The 21,888-nt window shown below is 33.2% G+C and overlaps 2 protein-coding genes across 5 annotated transcripts; both read right to left on the bottom strand.

The window, feature by feature from the left end:
• Positions 1-6,152: 6,152 nt before the first annotated feature.
• On the bottom strand, positions 6,153-12,744 carry LOC132314771 (uncharacterized). Its single transcript, XM_059813592.1, has 5 exons — positions 12,573-12,744; positions 11,199-11,256; positions 9,612-9,753; positions 9,088-9,165; positions 6,153-6,860 (listed from the first exon to the last, which is right to left on the bottom strand). The coding sequence occupies exons 1-5, from the start codon at positions 12,742-12,744 to the stop codon at positions 6,309-6,311; spliced, it is 1,002 nt and encodes a 333-aa protein (XP_059669575.1). The 3' UTR covers positions 6,153-6,308.
• Positions 12,745-14,203: 1,459 nt separating this feature from the next.
• Positions 14,204-19,724, bottom strand: LOC132313718 (sucrose-phosphatase 2-like). Of its 4 annotated transcripts, none has more exons than XM_059812637.1 (9): positions 19,536-19,724; positions 18,462-18,545; positions 18,082-18,381; positions 17,785-17,886; positions 17,375-17,569; positions 16,988-17,275; positions 14,885-15,071; positions 14,583-14,629; positions 14,204-14,483 (listed from the first exon to the last, which is right to left on the bottom strand). In XM_059812637.1, exons 2-9 carry the CDS (start codon positions 18,519-18,521, stop codon positions 14,388-14,390), a joined length of 1,275 nt encoding a protein of 424 aa, XP_059668620.1. In that variant the 5' UTR covers positions 18,522-18,545; positions 19,536-19,724; the 3' UTR covers positions 14,204-14,387. The 4 variants fall into 4 exon arrangements, with proteins under 4 accessions (XP_059668620.1, XP_059668621.1, XP_059668622.1 ...); XM_059812638.1 differs by having other exon boundaries at positions 19,541-19,724; XM_059812639.1 differs by lacking the exon at positions 19,536-19,724 and having other exon boundaries at positions 18,082-18,343; positions 18,440-18,545.
• Between the last annotated feature and the right edge of the window lie 2,164 nt (positions 19,725-21,888).

Here is a 21,888-nt window from a genome sequence, read left to right as displayed (position 1 = left end):
GACTCATTTACTTTTCCTCTTAAATTCATGCCTCTTTGATATTCCCGTCACCATTATTTAAGCATGATTCTCTCTTTGCACTTTATCTTAAATCATTCTTTGTCAAACCCTCATAACCCCAGAAATATCATGTGGTGATTTGAACACAAATTTTGGGCTTGTTTTGTGAATCTATGCTCTAAATTGTAAGTTTTACTGTGATTCCATTCAAGTTCCATATTAGGTTTCCATTTCAAGGATGATTTTATCAATTCCACATCCATTGACCTTGTTGCTCAACAATTGTCTTAAGGGGTTTCAAGTATGCATTCTCTTTGCTCTTAAAACTATGGCTGGATGTGCAAATTAAATTAGTTTTTATTTGCACAAATGCTTGGGATTTTAACTTTTACTTCCATTGAATTTCTATTTTGAGTGTTTTTTGAGTATTCAAAATTTTTATTCTATGGCTTCTTCTTCACGTATAAAGAATCATTCTCATAGCCAAAATAGGAGTACTCAACTTACCCATGATCATGAATCTGGCCCTAGTGATCCCAATCCTCCTCCAGATGGCATCTGTGTCAACATTCTTCTTATGTATTGAAATTTGCTATTTATAAAATGAAATTTTTGCTATTTATATATCTTCATTTGCCCTTTAATTCATTTTTTCTCTGTTATTTCGTGCGATGGCAAGTAACTTTTTTTCCCCCCGCCTTTTTGAGATGATAAAGGGGGAGAAAGATGTGTTCTTATGCTTATGTGTCTATTATATTGCTTTTTAATTATATATTTTGAGAGATGCATATTGATAGGGGGAGACTCCTAAAAATAATTGTTGTAAGATTAAGCATGATGTGATATTCAAAATATGCTTATTGATAGGGGGAGCATTCTTTCAAAATGCAACTCCACCTTGACAATAAACACATTAATGTTTTGTCATCATCAAAAAGGGGGAGATTGTTGGCCTAAGGATTTTATCTCAAGGTCAATCTTATGTTTTGATGATTACAAACCATTAATGATGTTTATGTACTAATATTTTCATTGAGTGATGTATAATTGATCAATCATTCAATCCTCAATGATGAGCTAGAAATTCTATTTCAAGCATTCTAAACACTCAAACAATGGATTCAAGGAAGCATCAAAGTGCAAGAAATTAAAGAAGAACTCGGACTTCAAAGATCACACAAAACATTTCAAAGAAAGAAAGAAAGTCTTCATCAAGCCTAAACGATCATGGTCAAAGAATGAAGAAAAGGGTAGATAGGATGGTGAGAGCTTAAGATTCAATGTCAAAGTCTTTATGAATTCATTTGAAGCTCATCTCTATAGGACCATGCATATCATACATCATTTACATGCTCCAACATCATTAGCGTTAGACTATGAATTTCAATACATATATATTTAACATATGAAGTCTTTGCTAAGAATGAGTTAGTTCAAGCATGCATAAGCTTTGAAAAAACTCACAACTTAAGCTAGAAATACTAAGACCATGCACATTAATCATAATATTTATTTTGGTCTCTAAAAAGAAAAAGAAAAGGCATTGAATTAATTTTTCATCTTTAAAGCCTTTGTTGCCAAAATTTGGTAAATGACTCTAGGACACAATGCACTTGAAATTTATCATTTTCATGTCCCTAGACTCCTAGAAATAGCCCTTGAACAAAATTGAATCATTCATCAAAGTCCTAGGTGCTAGAAAGATGGATATCTCAAAAGAAACATTTTTCAGCCCAGAAAATTTCAGACCAGCTTGCACTAAAACTGCTATAACTATTTGTGTAGTTAGAATTTTTACACAAGGCCAGTGGCATTGGAAATCTGACTTCGAGCCCTTGAGTTTAGACTCAAATTTCACCTAAATTGGGTTTAAAATGACTGAGATATAAGCTTCACAAAATACTTGATTCTGCTCTGCGAAAATTCTGACCAAGTTGCACTTAAACAGCCATAACTTTTTCTATGGTTGGAATTTTTGAGCAAGGCCAGTGGGTTTAGATAACTGACTTCAAGAAAATAAATTTAGACTTAAATTTCACCTCATTTGGAGTTTCATGGACTGAGTTATGTCCATTTGAAGTCATGCATTTTTTTTTTCTGTCCAATCTAATTTAGCGGCAGCCTTCATGAAGCAAGAGCAGCCTCTATAAGAAATAGAGACAGCTCTCTCAAGGCCAATGAAGCAGGCTCTATAAAAAATTAGAGAAGGCTCAAAAAAATAGAAAAGGCTCAATGAAAAACTAGAGAAGGCTCTACAAAATTAGAGAAGGCTTAGGAAAGTAGAGAAGGCTCTACAAAACTAGAGAAGACTCATTTTTTTATTGAGCCGCCTCCATTTTAGAAAAAGAGCATGCTCCACTTTTTTAATGGAGTCGCCTCCATTTGAAATTAAGCCGCCTCCATTTTTACAAAGAGCCGGCTCCTTTGAGGGTTTTGAATTACAATGGCAATTTTTCTGCATTTAATTCCTCTAACCACTTCTAACAGCTATATTGAGCTACGAATTTCTTTATATATATAGAGGGCTTGTCTGTAAATAATATACATGATTTTAAGAGACATTATATTACATTGCAAAGAGAGCTTTTGTTCTTATCTTTTCTTCATCTTTCTCATTTCACTCTTATTCTATCTTGAGAGATTCCAGTAAAGATTAAAAGGGCTTTTGCTTTTATTTTAATCTTCATAGAGTAAACTCTATTATACTACTTGAGAGAGCATTCAAGAACATTCATTCAAGTGCATCAAAGAGAGCTTTTGGCTCTACCTTTATACAGAGCTTTCGTTATGGTTTTACTCACTCATAGAGCCTCTGTTCAGACATCAATCTTCATCTCATATACAAGCTTCCATAGCTGAACCAGAGTGAACTTCAGAGAGCATTTAGTGAGCCTTTGTTGAACTTTTGTTCTAGTATTTCATCAGAGCTTTTGTTCTACATTTTCCTCATCATCTCTCATATATTTCATACTTAGAGTTTGAACTTCACTTGATTTCATATATATTCTATTGTGAGGTTTGATTTGTATTAGTTCTTGAGAGGATTTCTTGTACTACAAATTCTATCTATAAATTTGTTGTAAGCCTAGGAGGAAGAGTTTCTCTTAGCAAAGAAATTGTAAGGGCTGGTGTGGCCTATGTAAAACTAAGAGAGGTGGTCTCTTAGCAAGGATACTGTAAAGGGTTTTTAGGTGTTTTGTTTTTGGCTAAAACAGAAACAGCGTTTTTACTATTGAAGTGTTTTGGAAAAAATCGGAAGTACATTTGGGAACGATGTTTTGTTTTGGAAATGTTAGAAACAGAAAGATGAAAAACATGTTTGGTAAGCCATGCGTTTCAAGAATTTTGAAAACAAAACATGTTTGGTAAAACCAAAAATATGTTTGGTTATCATTCTTTTTAATTTATTTTTATAAATTTTAAATTTATTTATAAATTTATTTCTATATAAATAGTATATATATATTTTAATAAATATATTAAAATTTGAACACACAAATATATATATATATATATATATATATATATATATATATATATATATATATATAATTTGACATGTAGAGTTCCATCTTTTTACAGTGTTCTTATGATTTAGATATTAAGATTACCTTTTTCATTTCTAATCCATCTATTTGGAGTTAAACTTCACAAAACATCTATGAATAAGTCATAACATAAAATAAAAATAAAAAACACCCTGCTAGAATGGAAGCTTGCAAGGAAGCTTATCAAATCATATTCATTCTTCTGTATTAGGAAAATTGACAAAGAAATTGAGAACAAATTAAACAGTAGATTAAATTAAACAAGATATATAATTCAAAGTTCAAACACAATTCATTTACAAATTTCAACAATAGGATTCAAAAATAAAGAAAAAGATGCTTAACAAATAAAAAGATGTTTCCTTATGTTTTCCTTCACTGTTAGGAAGGTATCAGAAAAACTCAAAAGATCTTACAGGAAACATACTTAAAAAAACACAAATTTCACTTCCATGGAACAAGTTTCAATAGTAGGACACGTCATCTTCATGACAGCACATATCACCTTCAAGAGAGTATCAACACACTTCATATCTGCAATGGTAGAATTTAATTTGAAAAATATTAACAAATATCAGCCAGTAATAGTAAAAGCAAAATAATAACAGCAAAAATGATATATAATACATATATACATATTACAAGCCCACAATAGCAACAAATATATTACATATAAAAGAAAAAACATACCATCAGTTTCAGGAAGATCAAGAGTGCCCAAGAGAATTCCAGATTTGATCAGCAATAGTATTACGCAACTGATCCATTTCTCAAAGCTGAGCCGGAAACATATGCTCAATAATCTCATCGTCTTCACCATCACCACGCAATGCTTGAAGTAAGGGTAAAACCTAGGAGACCCTCTAGTCTTATTCGGAATCACAAAAAAATCAAGGGGCAATGATATGGGTGCCCAACTGGCATACTGCATGCAACACAGCATGGAAGTGTCTGGAAATGGTTTCAGTGGAGTGTTGAAATCTCTCTGCTACAACACGATTCCTTTGATTATGAGATAAAGTGAGCAAAAAGATTGCCACTTGTTCATATACAGTTAAAAATTTAAAATCCCTCAGCCCTATACCTTTCAGAGTACTACACAATGTTCTGAAAACTTCAGGGTACATCCTAAAATTTTCATAGCATCTTTCTCTATGGCCGTTTAGAATCTCCATAACATACGCTTCCCCTTGTAAAATTGAATTCCTACAACGGCTCTTTTGATAGAAGTTCTGCTTTTCTAAAATAACAGCAAATATTAAGACACTCTCATTGTCATCCTCATCGTCATATAATTGAATTATTCTTCTTATATTGTTCCACATATCTAGGGATGGCAACGGGGCGGGTTTGGAGCGGGTTTGGCTAAACCCGTCCCCGCCCCGTCTGTTTAGTGACAAATCCATACCCGCCCGGTGCCCCGGGACGGGTTGAATTATCAAGTCCATCCCCGCCCCGTTGGGAGATGACAATACCCGTGCCCGCCCCGCCTACCCTGTTAACATTTTTTTTTCTTCCTTTTTTGACTACTGGAATAACATATATATCAATCCATTGGCATATGCGGTTACCCATGTCTTCCATAGTACCGAAAATTATGAAAAAGAAAAAACCAAACAAACAAATAAACAATTTACCTTTGGCGTATTCATCAAATTAGCAAGAGAAAAAAATTTCAACCAAACTCCCAGAAAAATCAGTACCAAAATATTATATGTAGAATCAGCAATTTAAAAAAATAAGAACAAACCTAAATCGACTCAAAGAGCACTAATAAAGTCATCGCTAGTGTCTCTCCCTTTCTCATGAATTGTGAAATGGTAAATTGAGTTTAGACAACAACTAATCGACTAAAAAAAATGGATTTTCTTCTTACCAATCTCCCTCCTACTCTACTCCTTCGTCAGAAGACAAACCCACCACTATTCACCACCACAACCCTCTTTCTCCTCACATTTCTCTATTAACAAAACCCAGATCTTCTCTCTAACTTGTGTTGCGCAGGTCACCCAAACCTCAAGTACGCAGGAAAAACTTGAAGAGAATCAAGAGATCTTACCAGAGATTCAAATGAATCATCGATCTCAACTGCCTAAGTGGACCGAGAGTTTGGTTTTTGGGTAAGATGCGCCGACCCCTATGTTGTGAACTTGCGGATGTGGAGACACTGCTACTATGCATTAGGGTTATAACTTATATAGAGTAACTTATAATATGTGTGTATATATATATATATATATTAAAATTTAAAGAATTATATATAACGGGGCGGGGCGGAGCGGATATGAATCAGAACCCGTCCCCGCCCCGTGACCCGCGGCAGGTACACAAAATGTATCCATACCCGCCCCGACGGTATAAAATTTGTTTCCATATCCTGTTATTAACGGGGCGGGACGGGGCGGAGCCCCGGCGGGGCGGTAAAAATTGCCATCCCTACACATATCCATTACCCTATTTAAAGATTTAATACAAGTAAAGCATTTAAGTTAATAAGCAAATCAATTCAATAATAAACAAAACATTTAAATAATATAACAAACATTTAAATAATAAAACAAACATTTAAATAATGGTATTAAAGTATTTGAGTAGTAACAGGCATCCAAGAAATAAAAGTATTTAAGTTATTACAGTAATCCAAATGTGAGATAATAAAAGTATTTAAGTTATTACAGTCATCCAAATGTGAGATAATAATAAGTTAAACGATGACACAAAACACAATCATCCATAAAGAAAAACTCAAACATTCAGTGCCTAACCAATTCTTACATCCTCAGGTGCCGAAAGAAAAAATTTCTGCCACTTCTCAGAATCATGTAATAACTTCGATACCTTAGCGAATTGGGCCATCTCAATTCCAGGTATTTTTTGTAAAAGGAGCATGGAGGCGTCAAACATTTCATAATCCCTATCCTTTTTAGAGGGAGAGAGAACTTCATCATCTCTTTTCTCACATGAAGATACACGAGTAGAAGTAGAAGATGCTTTAGCTGTTTTCTCTATTGCAACTTCCATTCTCTCGTCTCTCCTCTCAGAATTCTCATTCATGTTTGACAAGAGTGCAGCTATACCAGGAGATAAAGCATCTCTTTTGGTTTTCTTACCTTTACGTAAAGGTGGGGGACTGACCTCACAACCCTCTTCCTCATCATCGTCATCATTGGGAGTGGGCAAAATGATTGCGGGGGGTGCTGTAGTGGACGGGTGGGCATGCATCCATGTTGCATATATGTCCCTAAATATAGCCGATATCTTGTCAAAATGCTTACATCCATGCCTTTTAAACTTATTTGCATTCGCAACAACCTACAAATTTTATTACAATATTAACCACATAACCAATAATATACATTATTTTATTTTTTATTTAGGACTAATAATTAAATTACTAACCTTGCACAACCTGTCCCATCTCCCTTCCTCAACTATAACCATGCCCGTCTCATGGTTATATCCTACGCCAGTCTCCGATAATAATTTCTTAAACTCGATATAAATTTTCCTCAAACCATTAAACTTATTCCGAAGTTGGGTTAAAGAAAATTTTCTCCCTATTTGAACATTCATTTCTTTGACCAAAGTATTCCAACCACTTTTACTAAATGTTGTGCCATTACGATTATTAGCATTAACTTCTTCCACCGTAATATTCACGAAATTTTCAATGAGTGACTCATCCCATAACAATTTTCCATCATTCGTAACTTCAGCCACTTCTTCAATTGTGAGATTATCACCGCATTATTCCACATTTTCAACATTCATATCCATCTAACATATTAATAACAACACTATAATTAATAACAAAAAATAATAATAATATTAAACTGGAAATGTAATAGCAAAACGAATCAAATTCTAAGAAAAGACACACAAAAGTAGGCAGCGGGCTCTACATACATTGTTTTAATATATGTGAGTAAATATAACAAAGTAAGTAAAAACCAAGCATTCATGATTTAATATTGAACTGTTGTATTTGAAGCCCCAGTTTGTGCACAGACATTTCAAGACCAGGGCAAACATTATTGTAATCTAATTAAATTGACCAGCCACAAATTGTCTAAAAAAAAGGGGGGCAACTCGGCAAATTAACTTAACTGGGAGTACAACTAAGAAAGAAGAATTAGAAGGAACTATCAGAGTCTGACTTTACAACATATAACTAGATTATTCTTAGATGTATTTTAAGAATGCGGAATTAGACTTATCAAAAAAAAAAAAAATGGGATGCGGAATTAGACTAAAAGCAAAATTATAACGATTCATAACGGGAAGTCGACTGAGGCATCAAGCCATCAACAAATATCTAATCTGCAACCTTATAGTCCAGCCAGATGTGGATCTTAAAGCCTTGACCCAGTGGCAAACATTTTAAGCATCTAAGAATCATATCAATCCCATTCACATTAGAAGGTCAAGCCTACATAACACAGCATGGTCACCTAGGGTATTGGTGTGAATTAAATGAAACAACACTTCCTAATTGCTCTCTGCTTTCTAATCATCCCGAAAAACAAATTCTACACGTTCTCGAGACAGCAAAAAAACAATTACCCTACTCCAAAAGCTAGAACAAAGATATAGCATCTGAAACTGGAGGCAGAAGAGTGGAGCCTCCTTCAACCATAAAACCTCGATTTGATAGCAAGCCTAGAATTGCAACATCACCAACATATATATTGATATATACACAAAGTCAACTTCATTATAGATCAGGTGACAAGTCCAAAACTTCCAGCCGCAGATATATAATCCCAGATGAAGATTCATGTTAAAATAGACTACACAGGGAAAGTCAGCTCATCCACCAAAGCATACAAAAAATAGTTCCAAAACAAATATATAACAAGATTAACATAGCATTTCAAACTTGTGTTATATTCATGTAAATGTTGTAATGCCCTAACCAAAATGGGGCATCTTCCTAAATAAAAGTTCTGATTTTTCCACTCCATTTACATATTAAGACCGTTGTTTTTGTACATAAAGAATCCAAAAAAAAAAAAAAGAACCTAGGGGGCACAATATACATGTAATGCATACACATAAAGAAGAAATTTAAAAGGATAAGCCAGATTATGAAATTAAACAACCAAGCCAAATTGGAGAGAGGAAAAATAAAAGTTTGAAAAAAAAAAAACAAAGTTCACAACAGTCATTTATACAAATATGTATTTACTCTCTTCTTTTACGACCAATTATGCAAAAATCTCAATAACCATTTTTTTTTTAATAGCCCAAACGGACTACTATACACATCAGAGAATCTTTTATTGTTTTCTAGCCTAAATCTTTAAATGTGTCATTTGCATTCCACATCTAATTGTTCCTTTTTCTATTTTTGGAATCTTTAGTTGAAGTGTTGGCGTCTCATGCACAAGTAGAACCTAACACTCTTGACTGGCATTTTTATCATATATTACATTTGTTGCATATGTTTATATAAGGTATTCAAGATTAAAGACAATTCATAACATATGAATTCATATTCATATATAAGAAAAAGTTCGACACTCATAAATTAAATTACCAGAAGGGGCTTTACCCTCAGAGATTGAAGTGGACTTGAGTTGGTCTGAGACTTTATCAGCTTCCTTTGAATTTGCCTCTGAAACATGAATAGAAAACCAACGTATACAAATTATTTTATATATCAAGATACATACATATATGTGTGTGTGTGTGTGTGTGTGTGTGTGTGTGTGAATAATTGTGTCAGATTTATGATTAAGGTTTAGGAGGTTGTGGATGACCTTTGGGAAGATCAAGGTAAAGGTCGTGTACATTCAAAATCAGGCCCGAACTCACAATACTCTGCAGGTAAACCGCACACCCCGCAATACAAGACACGGGCTGGTTGGGGTTTCTCCGCCATTTTCAAATCTCTCTCTCTCTCTCTCTCTCTCTCTCTCTATATATATATATATATATATATATATATATCTGTTTTTCTATCTAGATCGAAGCCCTTCTTTCTCTCTCTATATATATATATATATCTAATAACCGTTATCGGCAAGCGCATTGAAGAAAAAAATGGGGAAGAACGCATACCTTGCCTTGCAGAGGCAGATCTCGGGCTGCTGCTCTTACAGTCAATATCGCGTCGTTTTCATCGCCTCCCAAATCACCGTCTAGGGTTTCAGAGGAGAGAGATGGTAGTCGGGCCAAATGTTGTAAAGTTTTACTTCCTCCGCTACAGTTTCAATTGTAACTTACTTCCTCCGCTACAGTGGTTTTGTTGGGCCAACAGTATTGAAACACCAAAAAACACCATTTTGGTGTTTCACTTTTGGGCCCAAATTTTGAAAATGTTTTAGCACTGTTTAAAACAAAACAATAGCTACCAAACATGTTTTTGGGCCTGAAATGAAGCCCTGCAACAAAAATACCAAAACAAAACAGCTACCAAACAGGCCCTAACTCTTTTTTCTTTTTGGGTAGACCAAAGACTTTGGATGCGCATGCACACATACATGTATAAAATTATAGATGTATATAAACATATATGTACAATTGTAGTAGTATGGGCTTTTGACAAATTGCATCATGCTAATATGTTTGAATGTTTAAGTATATAAGGTGTCAAAAAAAAAAAAAAATTATATAAGGTGTAAAATTGCAAAAATAATCCTTATACTATTAATTTGGTTGAAAAATTATTCTGAAATTTATTCCTGATAACAATTTGGCATGGAACGTGACATCTGCTCTAAGGCTCTGTGAGCTATGACAATTGCATTATGTTATTATATTTGGGTATATAATTATTTAAATTGATAAAAGTGTAACAATTAGGTAGAGTTCATCCACTAAATTACAAAAACTTCTCTAGATTGTATGCATGTAAGGAAAAATTATTTAGGCGGTATAACTGAACAAATAGCTAACTTGGTTACTTGACACCTAAATTATGAGAAATTACACCAACAAGGATTACCTCCAATTGCACAGTGGTCCGTTTCTTCCATTTTTGTAAGTAAAAGTATATTCTAACATTTTCGTAAGGTACATCCTAATATTTTCCTACTGTGCAACTCAATATTTTATACTATGCATCCAAACATGGATGACGTGGCCATTTTTGAACCACTCATTTCAAAATGGAGTAAATAACACATTATTTCACTGGAGATGATTTTCATCCGAAATTACACGTGTCTATACATACATGTGTGGGTGTATTATAAGTCATGACTCATGGTAGACAATACTTTTTCGGTCCCAAAATACACAATTTACAAAATGGACACTTATTTTAGGACGAAAACAGTATCATGATCTCTTTTTAAGTGGACAATTGAGGAGATTTGATTGTCTCAGTTTAGGGAATAAATATTCAAGATAGCATTAAAAAGAAAAAAAAAAAGGTGGAGTTATGATGAGTGGACTTGCCCTCAGTAACATTTCCTAGCATAAATCATAAAAACATTTACTCCATAAGAACAAAACTATAGTCCTTAATGTTTCAGTTTCGAATCGTATTTCTGACTTAAATTATACTATGCATGTGCTCTAAAAAATAAAAAACAAGATACCTTTGTAGACATATCAATCCATTTTGCCTTGCACAATTGGGCTCCAGCTGAAGCCCAGCTCATAAAACCTAAACCCAATGTGTATGTAAAAGCCCGAACTAACCTGCTCAAGTAGTCTCGACAAGCCCATGATTTAAACATGCCAATTGAAACGCCATATTCTGCCAGAGCATATAGTGATGTTTATTTGATACGTGAATTTAATCAAATCCAATTTGAGTTGATGTTTTAGTCCTTCGATTGGGTGGCAGATTCATAAATAAGTAATCCAAACCGATCTTCACCATTTGGATCTCAAAAATCCAATCCAACGGCTACTTTTGGCATGAAAAACCCAAAACACCTAATACCTTAAATGCCTACTTGGCATTTGGCATATAAGGCACATGTCAAATTTGACATATCAAAAAAATTATGCCAAATAAAATTTTCTCATTATTTTAATATATGAATTTCACAAAACAATTCAAATTTAGCATATTAAGCATCTCTACCCCAAATTTTAAATATTAATAAATTAATAAATTTGACATATAGATTATCAAAATACCATATGACAAATGGTTTGAAATTTGAAGATTCGGGTGAAGATGCTCTTTTCATTGATTAAATTGGTCTGCTTTAGTCAAATGTTATTTACATTATTCAATGTTGTATAACAAATCTCCTTTTATTTGCTTTACCAGATGAGCTGAAGAATGAATAATGAATAAGACTATATATTTATCAAGAAGTTATAATGATAATTTCATCTCAATCTCAGCTAAATAAAAAATAAAAAATAAAAAATAAAAAAATTATTGGGCTTTTGTAAAAGGCCAATCGGTAAATTTTCATGAATTGGATCCAATCTTTTTTTTGATAAGTACGAATTGGATCCAATCTAAAACTCCTCCATCAATTAAATTTAAGATTTTGATTTTATGTGTATCCCACTCAAACCAATCCAATCCAATCCCGGTAAACTCTAGAATCATGTAAAACAAGTCCTCAACTAGAGCATGCACCACTTGTTTGGGAAATGATTATGGAACATTGAGAGGTTTAGAACTTAAAATAAAAATAAAAATAAAAATAATTTTACAAAGTTAGATTTATTGTTCTTGTGAAATTCCCAAGTTAAAACCTAAATTATTCACACTGAATTTATATTATAATCCTTTAAATGATTGAAGATAAAGCAATTCATTCAAACCAAACAAAGCCTAAAATGAGTCAATCTCCAACATCTAACATGAAGTCCATTGCATTAAATCAAAGTAAGAGTAATACATTGCATCATCACATCAAATACAACATTTTGATCCAACGGTCTAGCTTGCCGCTAAAACAACGCCCCATGATACATACAACACCAAAAGATACATGTGTATGTCTATGTATGTATAAATATATATATATATATATATATATAAATATTATATCAAAATAAGAGTAAATCTGACTGACCCAATTCAAGATAGTTTTGCCGGGAAACCAGCGCCGGAAGGAAGGAGCTGCAAAAAGGGGTTGGAAACCAGCAATAAAGGAGATTCACCGGAGGTTAGGTTGTAATGGGTGGTGTCAGGAAGTGAGGTAGAAGACGGGGCAGAGGACGAGGTGGAGGAATTTGAAACAAGCGCAGGAGAGAGAGAGGAAGACCAGACCATAGACGATTCGAAGAGCCATCTGATGTGAAGAACCTAAGTGGAGAGTGAGTCAAGATCCAGATCTATGAATACCCACCAATTTTATTCAAAGAGAGAGAGAGAAAGAGGGGAAGATAGATATATATATATATATATATATATATTAGTATAATATATAGAGAGAGAGATATGGGGACAGGTTGCTTTTGAATTTTGAAGGGGGAGGAGGGTGGTGGAGTGGATAGGACGATAAGGCCGTTTGTAATTTGCTTGGTTTTAATATCGGTCTCCCACACACGCGTCAATTAACTGAAACTCTGACCTAATTCTCACCACTGCTTTGTTTAATTGATGCCCAAACTTCGCCAACCAACCACATAATATATTCCTTTCCACATAATCATATTTATCGTCCAAATATTTACATGAGTATATAATAATTTCATCTCAGACTAGCTTAAAAATATCTTTTCACTATTACTCGTATTACTTTATCAAATCAAATATCACTCGGAAAAATCCTAATTTAAAATGTATTGTTTATTGAAGATAAATAAATGGACTAAATAATATGAACATAAAAATGTAAATATATATTTCCTCTGTCCCAATTTAGATGTCGTTTTTGGGGAGTATGAATTTTTAAGGGGACATGTGAAACATGCCTGGTCTCCAATAGAAAGTTACTAATTTGTCCTTTTAAGTTTTGAATATTCAACTTTGAAATTTTAAACTTTAAAGACATATACGGAAAGATGTAAAATATATTGTTTGAAAAAAGAAAATTACAATTATTTTGGGACGGACCAAAAAAGAAAGTATGACATTTTTTTTTTGAGGACAGAGGGAGTACTATATACAATTTTTCAATGAGATACGGCAAAGGATCCCCCTAACCATTTTAAGATTGGTGGGATTTATGTTGTAAATGAGATTCAGTAACACAATCTAATGCTTTTGAAGAAAAGCCTATATAATTCGTTTTTATGGGCCCGGGCCGAATACTTCCTTTTGTAATTGAACTAAGGTCCAAATTTTATGCGGAGGTAGGCCTACGAGAAAATTTGGCCCTGCTTTAGTTGGCTCATAAGTAATAAAGCCCAAAACCAAGGTTTATGGTCTGGTTGTATCTACTCTGCCTCTCACAAAATGAATGTAAGTGTTCGTGTCCTCAAAGAAATAAAATGAATAATAAAAAAACCATGTAGGGAGGCAACCATTTCCATTTTCTTAATTGTATATGTTAATCCCCATCCAAACATGATATATTGCATTTCTTTGCAAACGATGTATTTCCAAATACATCCCCCTTTTTTTTTTTTTTGAATGGTAAAGCAAACACACACACACACATTTTTGCCCACGCCGAGACTCGAACCCCTCCCCTCTTCTTTAAAGATGAGGAGGTTATACCATTGGGCCAAAGGCCCTTTGGTCAAATACATCCCTTTTAGCTCTCTATCGGGAATACAAGTTCACATGTCAAAGAAAATACATGGAATCACCATGAATTTTCTACTTCATAACAAAATGAATGAACAAGCAACCTTCACAGAATTGATGGTGAATGAGTTATCAAAACAACATATTGTGATGCTGTGGCTTACATTTTATTTTGAAAGAAGAAAAATTACGGGTTACTGGATCTTCAGAGTTGATTGTAGTTAGAAAAGCCAGGTTGTATGATCTTTTGCTCCTGATCCATCCAACCACGTCTGATGCACATGCGCCCAAGTGAACCCTTTTGAAGAATTCGCATCCTAAATTAACCAATAAATTGAACCAACATATTAAGAACTAATAAGAAGGTTAACCACAACTTTAGCTGGATGCTTCAACACAACAATTCCATATTTTACCTTTGAACTTAATACAACTGTGGTTATGCTACCATGCCGCTCTTCACCTGTAAGGGTCAGCAAATTGTGAGAGAGCACCATAAGATTCCAACATTATTAGACCATCAATGCAGAAAATGATAACACTAGTATACAAGTATATCAATGCTTATGGTTGTGACCTATCCACTTGGGTTATGAGTGGTTCTAGTTTGCTTATGCTCTATTAATTTGGTTAATAAAACTTATTTTACCAACCGAGAAAAAAAAAAAAAAAAAGGCAAAGCAAAATGACACCTAGTTAGGGAAAAAGAATGTCTCACCAGATAGCTCCCACTTGGTGAACTTCACTAGGCATGTGCCCGGACCTATCTGTGCCGGTAAAACCTGATCCACCCAAACCCGAAAAATATTCCCTCGTTTATCTCCGCAGCACTTTCTTAATGCATCAATGCAGTCACGGAGAGATTGCTCAAAACCAGACGGGTGGACAAAAACACAAGTGGGGTACTGCAAGAGAAAAATAATAAGTGAAAAATATATATATATATATATAAATGGGACTTGATTAACCAAAAGTCATGTCCAAGCAAAGGCCAATATGGCAGAAGTAGAGAGTAATAGTGAAAAGCCAATATGGCAGAAAGTAGAGAGTAACAGTGAAAAAGCAAAAGCATGACTTAAAAGTAGCATTTAATCTAGAAAAAAAAAAAAAAATTCGACTATAACAAGTCTGAAGTCACTTGAGATTTCATAACCAATTCTAAATTTTAAACCACATTGTCAAGGTAACTCATCAACAATGTAACTCCAAGAAAATTATTTTTATGTCAAACTGTATGCATATACAGGAACTGAAATATCTTAACCACATATGAAACTCATAACAGAATTTTACGTAATTATTTAATTATTTCAATTATAAAGAGGCAACTCAGTCTATATTTGTTCATATTTACAAAGGTTCATGAAGCATACTCTTCCATGTTCTTAATTCTTCTCATATCTATTCACATTTTGCAGTAAAAAGGAGATGGGTAAGCAGATGTACAACATGGATTATCAAATGCACATAAGAGGTAGATTTCCCCTCAAATTGTGAATTAGGCAACTCAGCAAGATCCAAGGATTTCCATGAATTTGAATTCCAACATTGCAGATTTGACCATGAATTTGATGGATTATCTAAAAATAATAGGCACTCCAAAATACTAGAAAACTGGGCTTCAGGTTCATTTTTGCATTTTGATGGCACTACATTACAGTGTTACGATTATTACAATCTAAAATATGTGTACTTTTAAGCATTTCTTAAAGTACCAATACACAGGCATATGCCCGCCCTGCCTTGCTAATGGGACAGGTTCTAGAAGAGCTTAGATGGGGATGGGGTAGAGAAAGAAAAAGCCGCCGCACAGGACGGAGTTGGGGAAGGGCTCTCCCACCTAGTACCGCCACATTTATGTATTAAATATACAATAATATCATTTATTTTTAATTTTATTATAAAAAATATACATATATATAATTCTAGATCCTTAATTTTGTTTTTTGCTAATTATTCATCAAATATTACATGCTATTAGTCTATTACAATATAGTCCCACTTTAGATGTCCACTTTTGAAATTCTAGATTTTTAAGAGATTGACTTCTAATATTTTTTTATTGCATTGCCATGAATGAATTTCCAAATTTACCCTCTATCTTGAATTGGTGGGGCCCATAATGGTGTTTATCCTTTCAATGTAATGAGGGTAAATTGGGAATGTAGTACATTAATTTTTTAAATAGGACAACTATTATGGGACAACTAAAAATAGAAAAAAAGGACTACTAATATATGGGTTGGAGGGAATATCAAATAACATTATAATAATATCCACCCAATTAAAAATATATATACACCAGCCGCAGGGCGGTGATGGGATGAGGGACAACAGGTTTGGGTGGGCATGGGAGCTTCTTCTTCTAAACGGACAGGACGGGAACAGGGAATTTTTCTATAAAAGGGGCAGGGATGGGGAGGGGGTCTCTGCCCCATTTCCATTCCTATATATGCTTTCAAAATGTAAGCATGTCGCCGGTCTAGAGATGCTCTCAACCTTATGCATTATAAAAATCTGTGCTCCAGTTCCTGCTCCACACATGATAGCCTAGTTGACATCCTCAACTCTCCAATTTGTACACCCAGGTAGGAGTTGGAGCTAAATTTTGCATAGGCAAAAGGCATCATATATGGTCAAAACTAATAAATTTTTGAACGGCAACTGTGTTTTATTTTCCATTTACTACCAACTACCAAAACTGTTACTAATAATCCAATAAACATGAATTAATATTGAGAATGAAGATCCAAGGATGTATATACTGCGGAGTATATGCTTGTAATACAATTTGAAAGTGAAAAAGGATAGAAAAACGTACACAAACTGCTTTCAGATTCGCCAGATACAGCTCAGAATTCTCAACTTCACCACGCCGCCACCTTTCATAAAACAAGTAGAATTTCACTATTTCATGACCCTGACTGAGGTTTTCCAAGTTGGATTCCAAGAAGTCCATATCTCTAAGGGACGTGCTTGGACCCAGGTTAAAATGACCAATGGCTTGTATGATGCCTGCTGCACACCTCTCAGTTGCATGGATTATTTTAGTGTTATGTTTAGCATTTTCAGCATACCACTGCAACAATTCTTCCTGAGCATTGCTTACCTGCATTGTTCAAATTGAGAACAGTTAAAATACAAATTCAGAAATTCTCAGTCCGATGATAAAGCAAGATTTTGATGACGAATTAGACTAGCCACCAACCATGACACCATACACTTCTGGAATGCTGAATAGTTCAGCATCATTTCCTGAGTCGCCACAAGCAAGAGTATTAACAGGTAATTTTCCCTCAGCCTTAAACTTTTTGAGCAGATAAGCAAGAGCTTGCCCTTTGCCAGCACCTTGCGGTAATATATCCAAATCCATCCCTCCGCTGTAAATTATTTTGACATCCAACTGACCAACAAAAAAGTAAAAAGCTGAATGAAAAGAGAGAAAAGAATCTTCCAAATAAAAATATGATGTAATAAAAATCTACATTTATTTGAGCAAAATTGACAAATAAGAGGGAGGGAGAAAAAAAAAAAAAGAAGAACAAACAATTTTCAAATGATGCTAAATAGTGTTGAGAATTGACATATAAGATACTGAGTACAATAGCTTGATATTACCCCGCGTTTTTCCAATTGCTCAGAAAGATCCTTCATCACTTCCAGAGCCTTGTCTTTCTGCACGTAGAAGCTAACCTTGTGCTGTCGTTGCTCCGTTTCTGACTGCATAACCACATGAATTTCAATTATACGATGGTACATGATGCATAAGCCAATATTTTGAATGGCGTATCATCTCAATTCCTCTAAATTAATTCCAAACAATAGATTAATAGAATATGATATATTGAACCAAATGCCCATCGTCTGTCCAGAGATTAGCATCAAGAAACAAATTCTATTATCTACAAACTATACCTGAAGAGTAAGTTCTGAAAATTTGCTTGTTTCCTCTCTGACTATGTTCCTGTCCCATTTCTGATTTAGATATTCAATCCAACCATCATCAGGCACCATAGAATTACCATATGTTATCTCAGTTCCCACAGACATTATGGTTATATCTGGGGTTAGCATGGGTTTTTCTTTCCTCAGCTGCTTGTATAGTGTAGGTGATCTTCCAGTTGAGAACACTAGCAGAGAATCATGACGATAATTGGCTTCCCACAAGGCATTAAACCTGAGCAAAGATAGACTCTCGGTATCATGATGGTCAACCTGCAAATCATCTTTTTCAATAACTCAAGCCGCATAGAAAATGGAAGGAAGCCAGTACCGTAACAAACGATAACACACACCATTGTATGGTCAAGATCCGAAACTATCATGAGCCGTGCAGATTTCTTGAGCCGATCCATGATTGTTCTAATGCCACCTTAACCCTGTGAAAAAAAAAAAAACAATGACTAACAGTGCAAGGATTTAAGAGAGTCTAAATATGATCATAAAGTAATAATAACCCTATGATTCCAATACTCGGGTGGGTTTTCAAGTGGATTGCACAAACCTTGAAAAGATGTATATATTATCACAGAAGACTAAGAGTAAGGAGAACTGGAGAAATTATTGTTAATTAGATTTGATTTTTCTTGGAAATGATAACAAGGGTTCCATGTACTTTATAGCTTAATGTTTTGTAAATGAAAAATCAGAAAGTGAAGCCCCCAGTCTTATATGACTATTTTTGCTATTCATTCTCCGAATCCGGAGGATGCCGAATATGGGACGGGTGAGTGAGAGTGTGAGCCTCACCACATGATGTTAGGCGATGTCATGTGGTGGGGGCTCACACCCCCACTCACACAACACACCCAGTCGGCATCTTCCAGATTTGGAGGATGTATCATTTTTCTTTTTCTAAAATAAGAGAATTGTTAAAAAAAAATTGAACAATTAGAAAGTTAAAACAGCACATGAAGAAAACAGAATGTGATGCACTCTTGCACATAACAAATTATGAATGACGATGTTCTTATAAGTTATAACAATTTATCTCTAAAAAAAGGGGTTGCAACTACAGGATCCCATTCAGCATGCTAATAAACCACAAATCCCATAATTAGCTTCAAGTTGGGAGATCTTTTTTGTGAGTTGAGACTCAAAAGAATACAACTCAATTGAAACTTATGTCTAAACCACTTGGAGTCAACTAATTGCTCAATTCTACGCATCATATACATATATCAGAGAAGTAGAATAATGAAACATATTTGGCAAACACCATTAGAAACCATCAAATTCATGGGAGAATAATCGATTTCTAGGGGGGAAATCATAACAGATAAAATACACATACACACACGTGTGTGTATATATATATATATACAAACACACATATAGAGAGAGGAAATAACAGTTACGAGATGGCTGACCTGACCTGTAAATTGCAAATAAGACTCCAAAGTGCTCGAATTGAAACCTAAATGTTAGGTAATTGAAAGTGGTGAGAAAGGGTATGTGGCTCTGAAATTTGTTGGAGTCGATAATGGGATTGAGATTGAGATTGGGGTATCAAGTACAAATTCTTTGGCGCTTATTTTGTGAAGTGAAAAGAAACAACAGACAATAGTTGCATTAAAACTCGTTATTTTGGCAATCTGTACACCTGTCTGTGTATGTGGCGACCATAGTTCAATACTGGCCGTTGATGCTTGGTCTCAATCTGATGATGACCATCACATTGTTACATACTTTTTTATTTAGTAGGAAAAGACACGTGTTATGCACGTGATTATTCACATTTAACTTAATATATGAAAATTATAGTTTAATTTATCCTATAATAAAGAGAAATAAAGAATAAGGCACACAAATAATATTAATTAAAATGATGTCAATTAAAACCAACATATTGCTATTGATTAATTCAAAATACACAAAAACAAGAGAAAGTGGGTATGTCAAACTACTATTATTAATTTATTAGTCAAGTTTCATTTCATATTTTAAAATTGGATTTGCAAAATGAGAATCAAATAAATAGTTGAGCGAAGTAATCACCTTTCACCTTATCCACTTTGATTGAAGCACCTTTCATAAAAAAAATAAAAATTAAAAAAACTACAACAATTTTATGAAGGAAATGATAACAGTGTATCACGCAGAAAATGATTAAGTAAAAACACAAATTTTACAGAAATTAACAATAAGAGGCTATACAAATAAAAATGTTGAAATATGTGGATGCATTTGCACGTTTGAATGCATGTTAGATATAGATATAATAGAAAATGGTAAGTCACTTTAGAATTCTCGGGTAGCTGAACCATTTAATTCAATTTATTTGAATTAAAAACCATAAAAATAGTATTTAAAACCTTTAATGAAAATATTTGTGAGTTTAAAACTTTTGAAGCTACTCAATTTATTTGAATTATATTATTATGTGTTTTAATTAATGAGACTTTTTATTTGAGAAAAATAACTTACGGAATATCAATTACCTTATTCATTATTTAGAAAAAGGTGAAAATATATAGAAATAGAAATAATAATAATAATAACCTTGGCACTTTTATATGTATATGTATATGTGTAGATAATTTATTTAGAAGGTAATTCTTGATGTGATGGAGAAATTGATGTCAGGATATGAATTGATATATTAAACTAACTAATTTTTTTAAATATAATTGGAATTGGGATGGGCAATCAATAATTAATTACTTAGATGGGAGTATCAATTATGTAGTGTGTCTTAAAAACTGAAATATTGCACGTATTAGGAAGGTCACTTTAGCCTAATCTCTTCAAATTTCACATCGTGAAAAAAGGAAAAAAATATATAACATGTCAGATACATTTTTCAAATTTCATATATTTTATTATAAAAAAAGGTGGGAAATGTATAAAAATAGTAAAAAAAAAAAAGAAAAAAGTATTGTACTTTTATACGTAGTATATATTTATAGATAATATAATTTGAAGATTTTTTATTTTTAAAAGGTTTTAAAATATTAATAAATTATACAAAGGCATCTTGCACTTTTATATATAGTATATATTTATAGATAATTTAGTTTAGAAGGTAATAAAAGTTATATATAAATATAATGGAAAATGGTAAATCACTTTAGAATTATCGAGCAGCTGAACCATTTAATTCAATTCATTTGAATTAAAAACCATAAAAATAGTATTTAAAACATTTAATGAAAATATTCGTGAGTTTAAAGCTTTTTAAAATTGTTGGGCTATTCAATTTATTTGAATTAAATTATTATGTGTTTTTATTTAATGTGACTTTTTTTGTGAAAAAAAAAAAATTCAAAATTGTTAAGAAATTAGCTACACTCTATAAATATAATTTTAAGATTTTTTATTTTTAAAAAATTAAAAAATATTAAGAAATTAAATTAGACAGAGTCATCTTGCACTTTTATACGCAATATATATATTTATAGATAATTTAATTTAGAAGGTAATAACTATTATATATAGATATAATGGAAAATGGTAAGTCACTTTAGAATTATCGGGTAGCTGAACCATTTAATTCAATTCATTTGAATTAAAAATCATAAAAATAGTATTTAAAACATTTAATGAAAATATTCGTGAGTTTAAAGCTTTTTGAAACTGTTGGGCTATTCAATTTATTTGAACTAAATTATTATGTGTTTTTTTATTTAATGTGACCTTTTTGTGAAAAAAAAAAAAATTCAAAAATGTTGAGAAATTAACTAGACTGATTTATTCCACTATTGTCAACCTTCTAGTATTTTG

This window comes from Cornus florida, unplaced genomic scaffold (assembly GCF_030987335.1).
Source record: "Cornus florida cultivar Cherokee Brave unplaced genomic scaffold, ASM3098733v1 CherokeeBrave_3.0.0_Hap2_Chr06, whole genome shotgun sequence".
NCBI lineage: Eukaryota > Viridiplantae > Streptophyta > Magnoliopsida > Cornales > Cornaceae > Cornus > Cornus florida.
The sequence above is the reverse complement of the archived record's forward strand: the minus strand, read 5'-3'. Positions and strand labels throughout refer to the sequence as shown.

Bases quoted from the DNA above. Each gene is read 5' to 3' on its own strand.
- LOC132314771 (XM_059813592.1), bottom strand. From the start codon at position 12,744: ATGGTCTGGTCTTCCTCTCTCTCTCCTGCGCTTGTTTCAAATTCCTCC. The intron at 11,257-12,572 runs GTTTCCCGGCAA...ATGCTCTGGCAG, and splicing joins GCTCCTTCCTTCCGGCGCTG to AATATGGCGTTTCAATTGGC. The intron at 9,754-11,198 runs GTTAGTTCGGGC...TTGAAACTGTAG, and splicing joins TGTCGAGACTACTTGAGCAG to CGGAGGAAGTAAAACTTTAC.
- LOC132313718 (XM_059812637.1), bottom strand. From the start codon at position 18,521: ATGGATCGGCTCAAGAAATCTGCACGGCTCATGATAGTTTCGGATCTT. The intron at 14,630-14,884 runs GTGAGACATTCT...TGACCCTTACAG, and splicing joins CACCAAGTGGGAGCTATCTG to GTGAAGAGCGGCATGGTAGC. The intron at 14,484-14,582 runs GTAAAATATGGA...TGGTTAATTTAG, and splicing joins CAGTTGTATTAAGTTCAAAG to GATGCGAATTCTTCAAAAGG.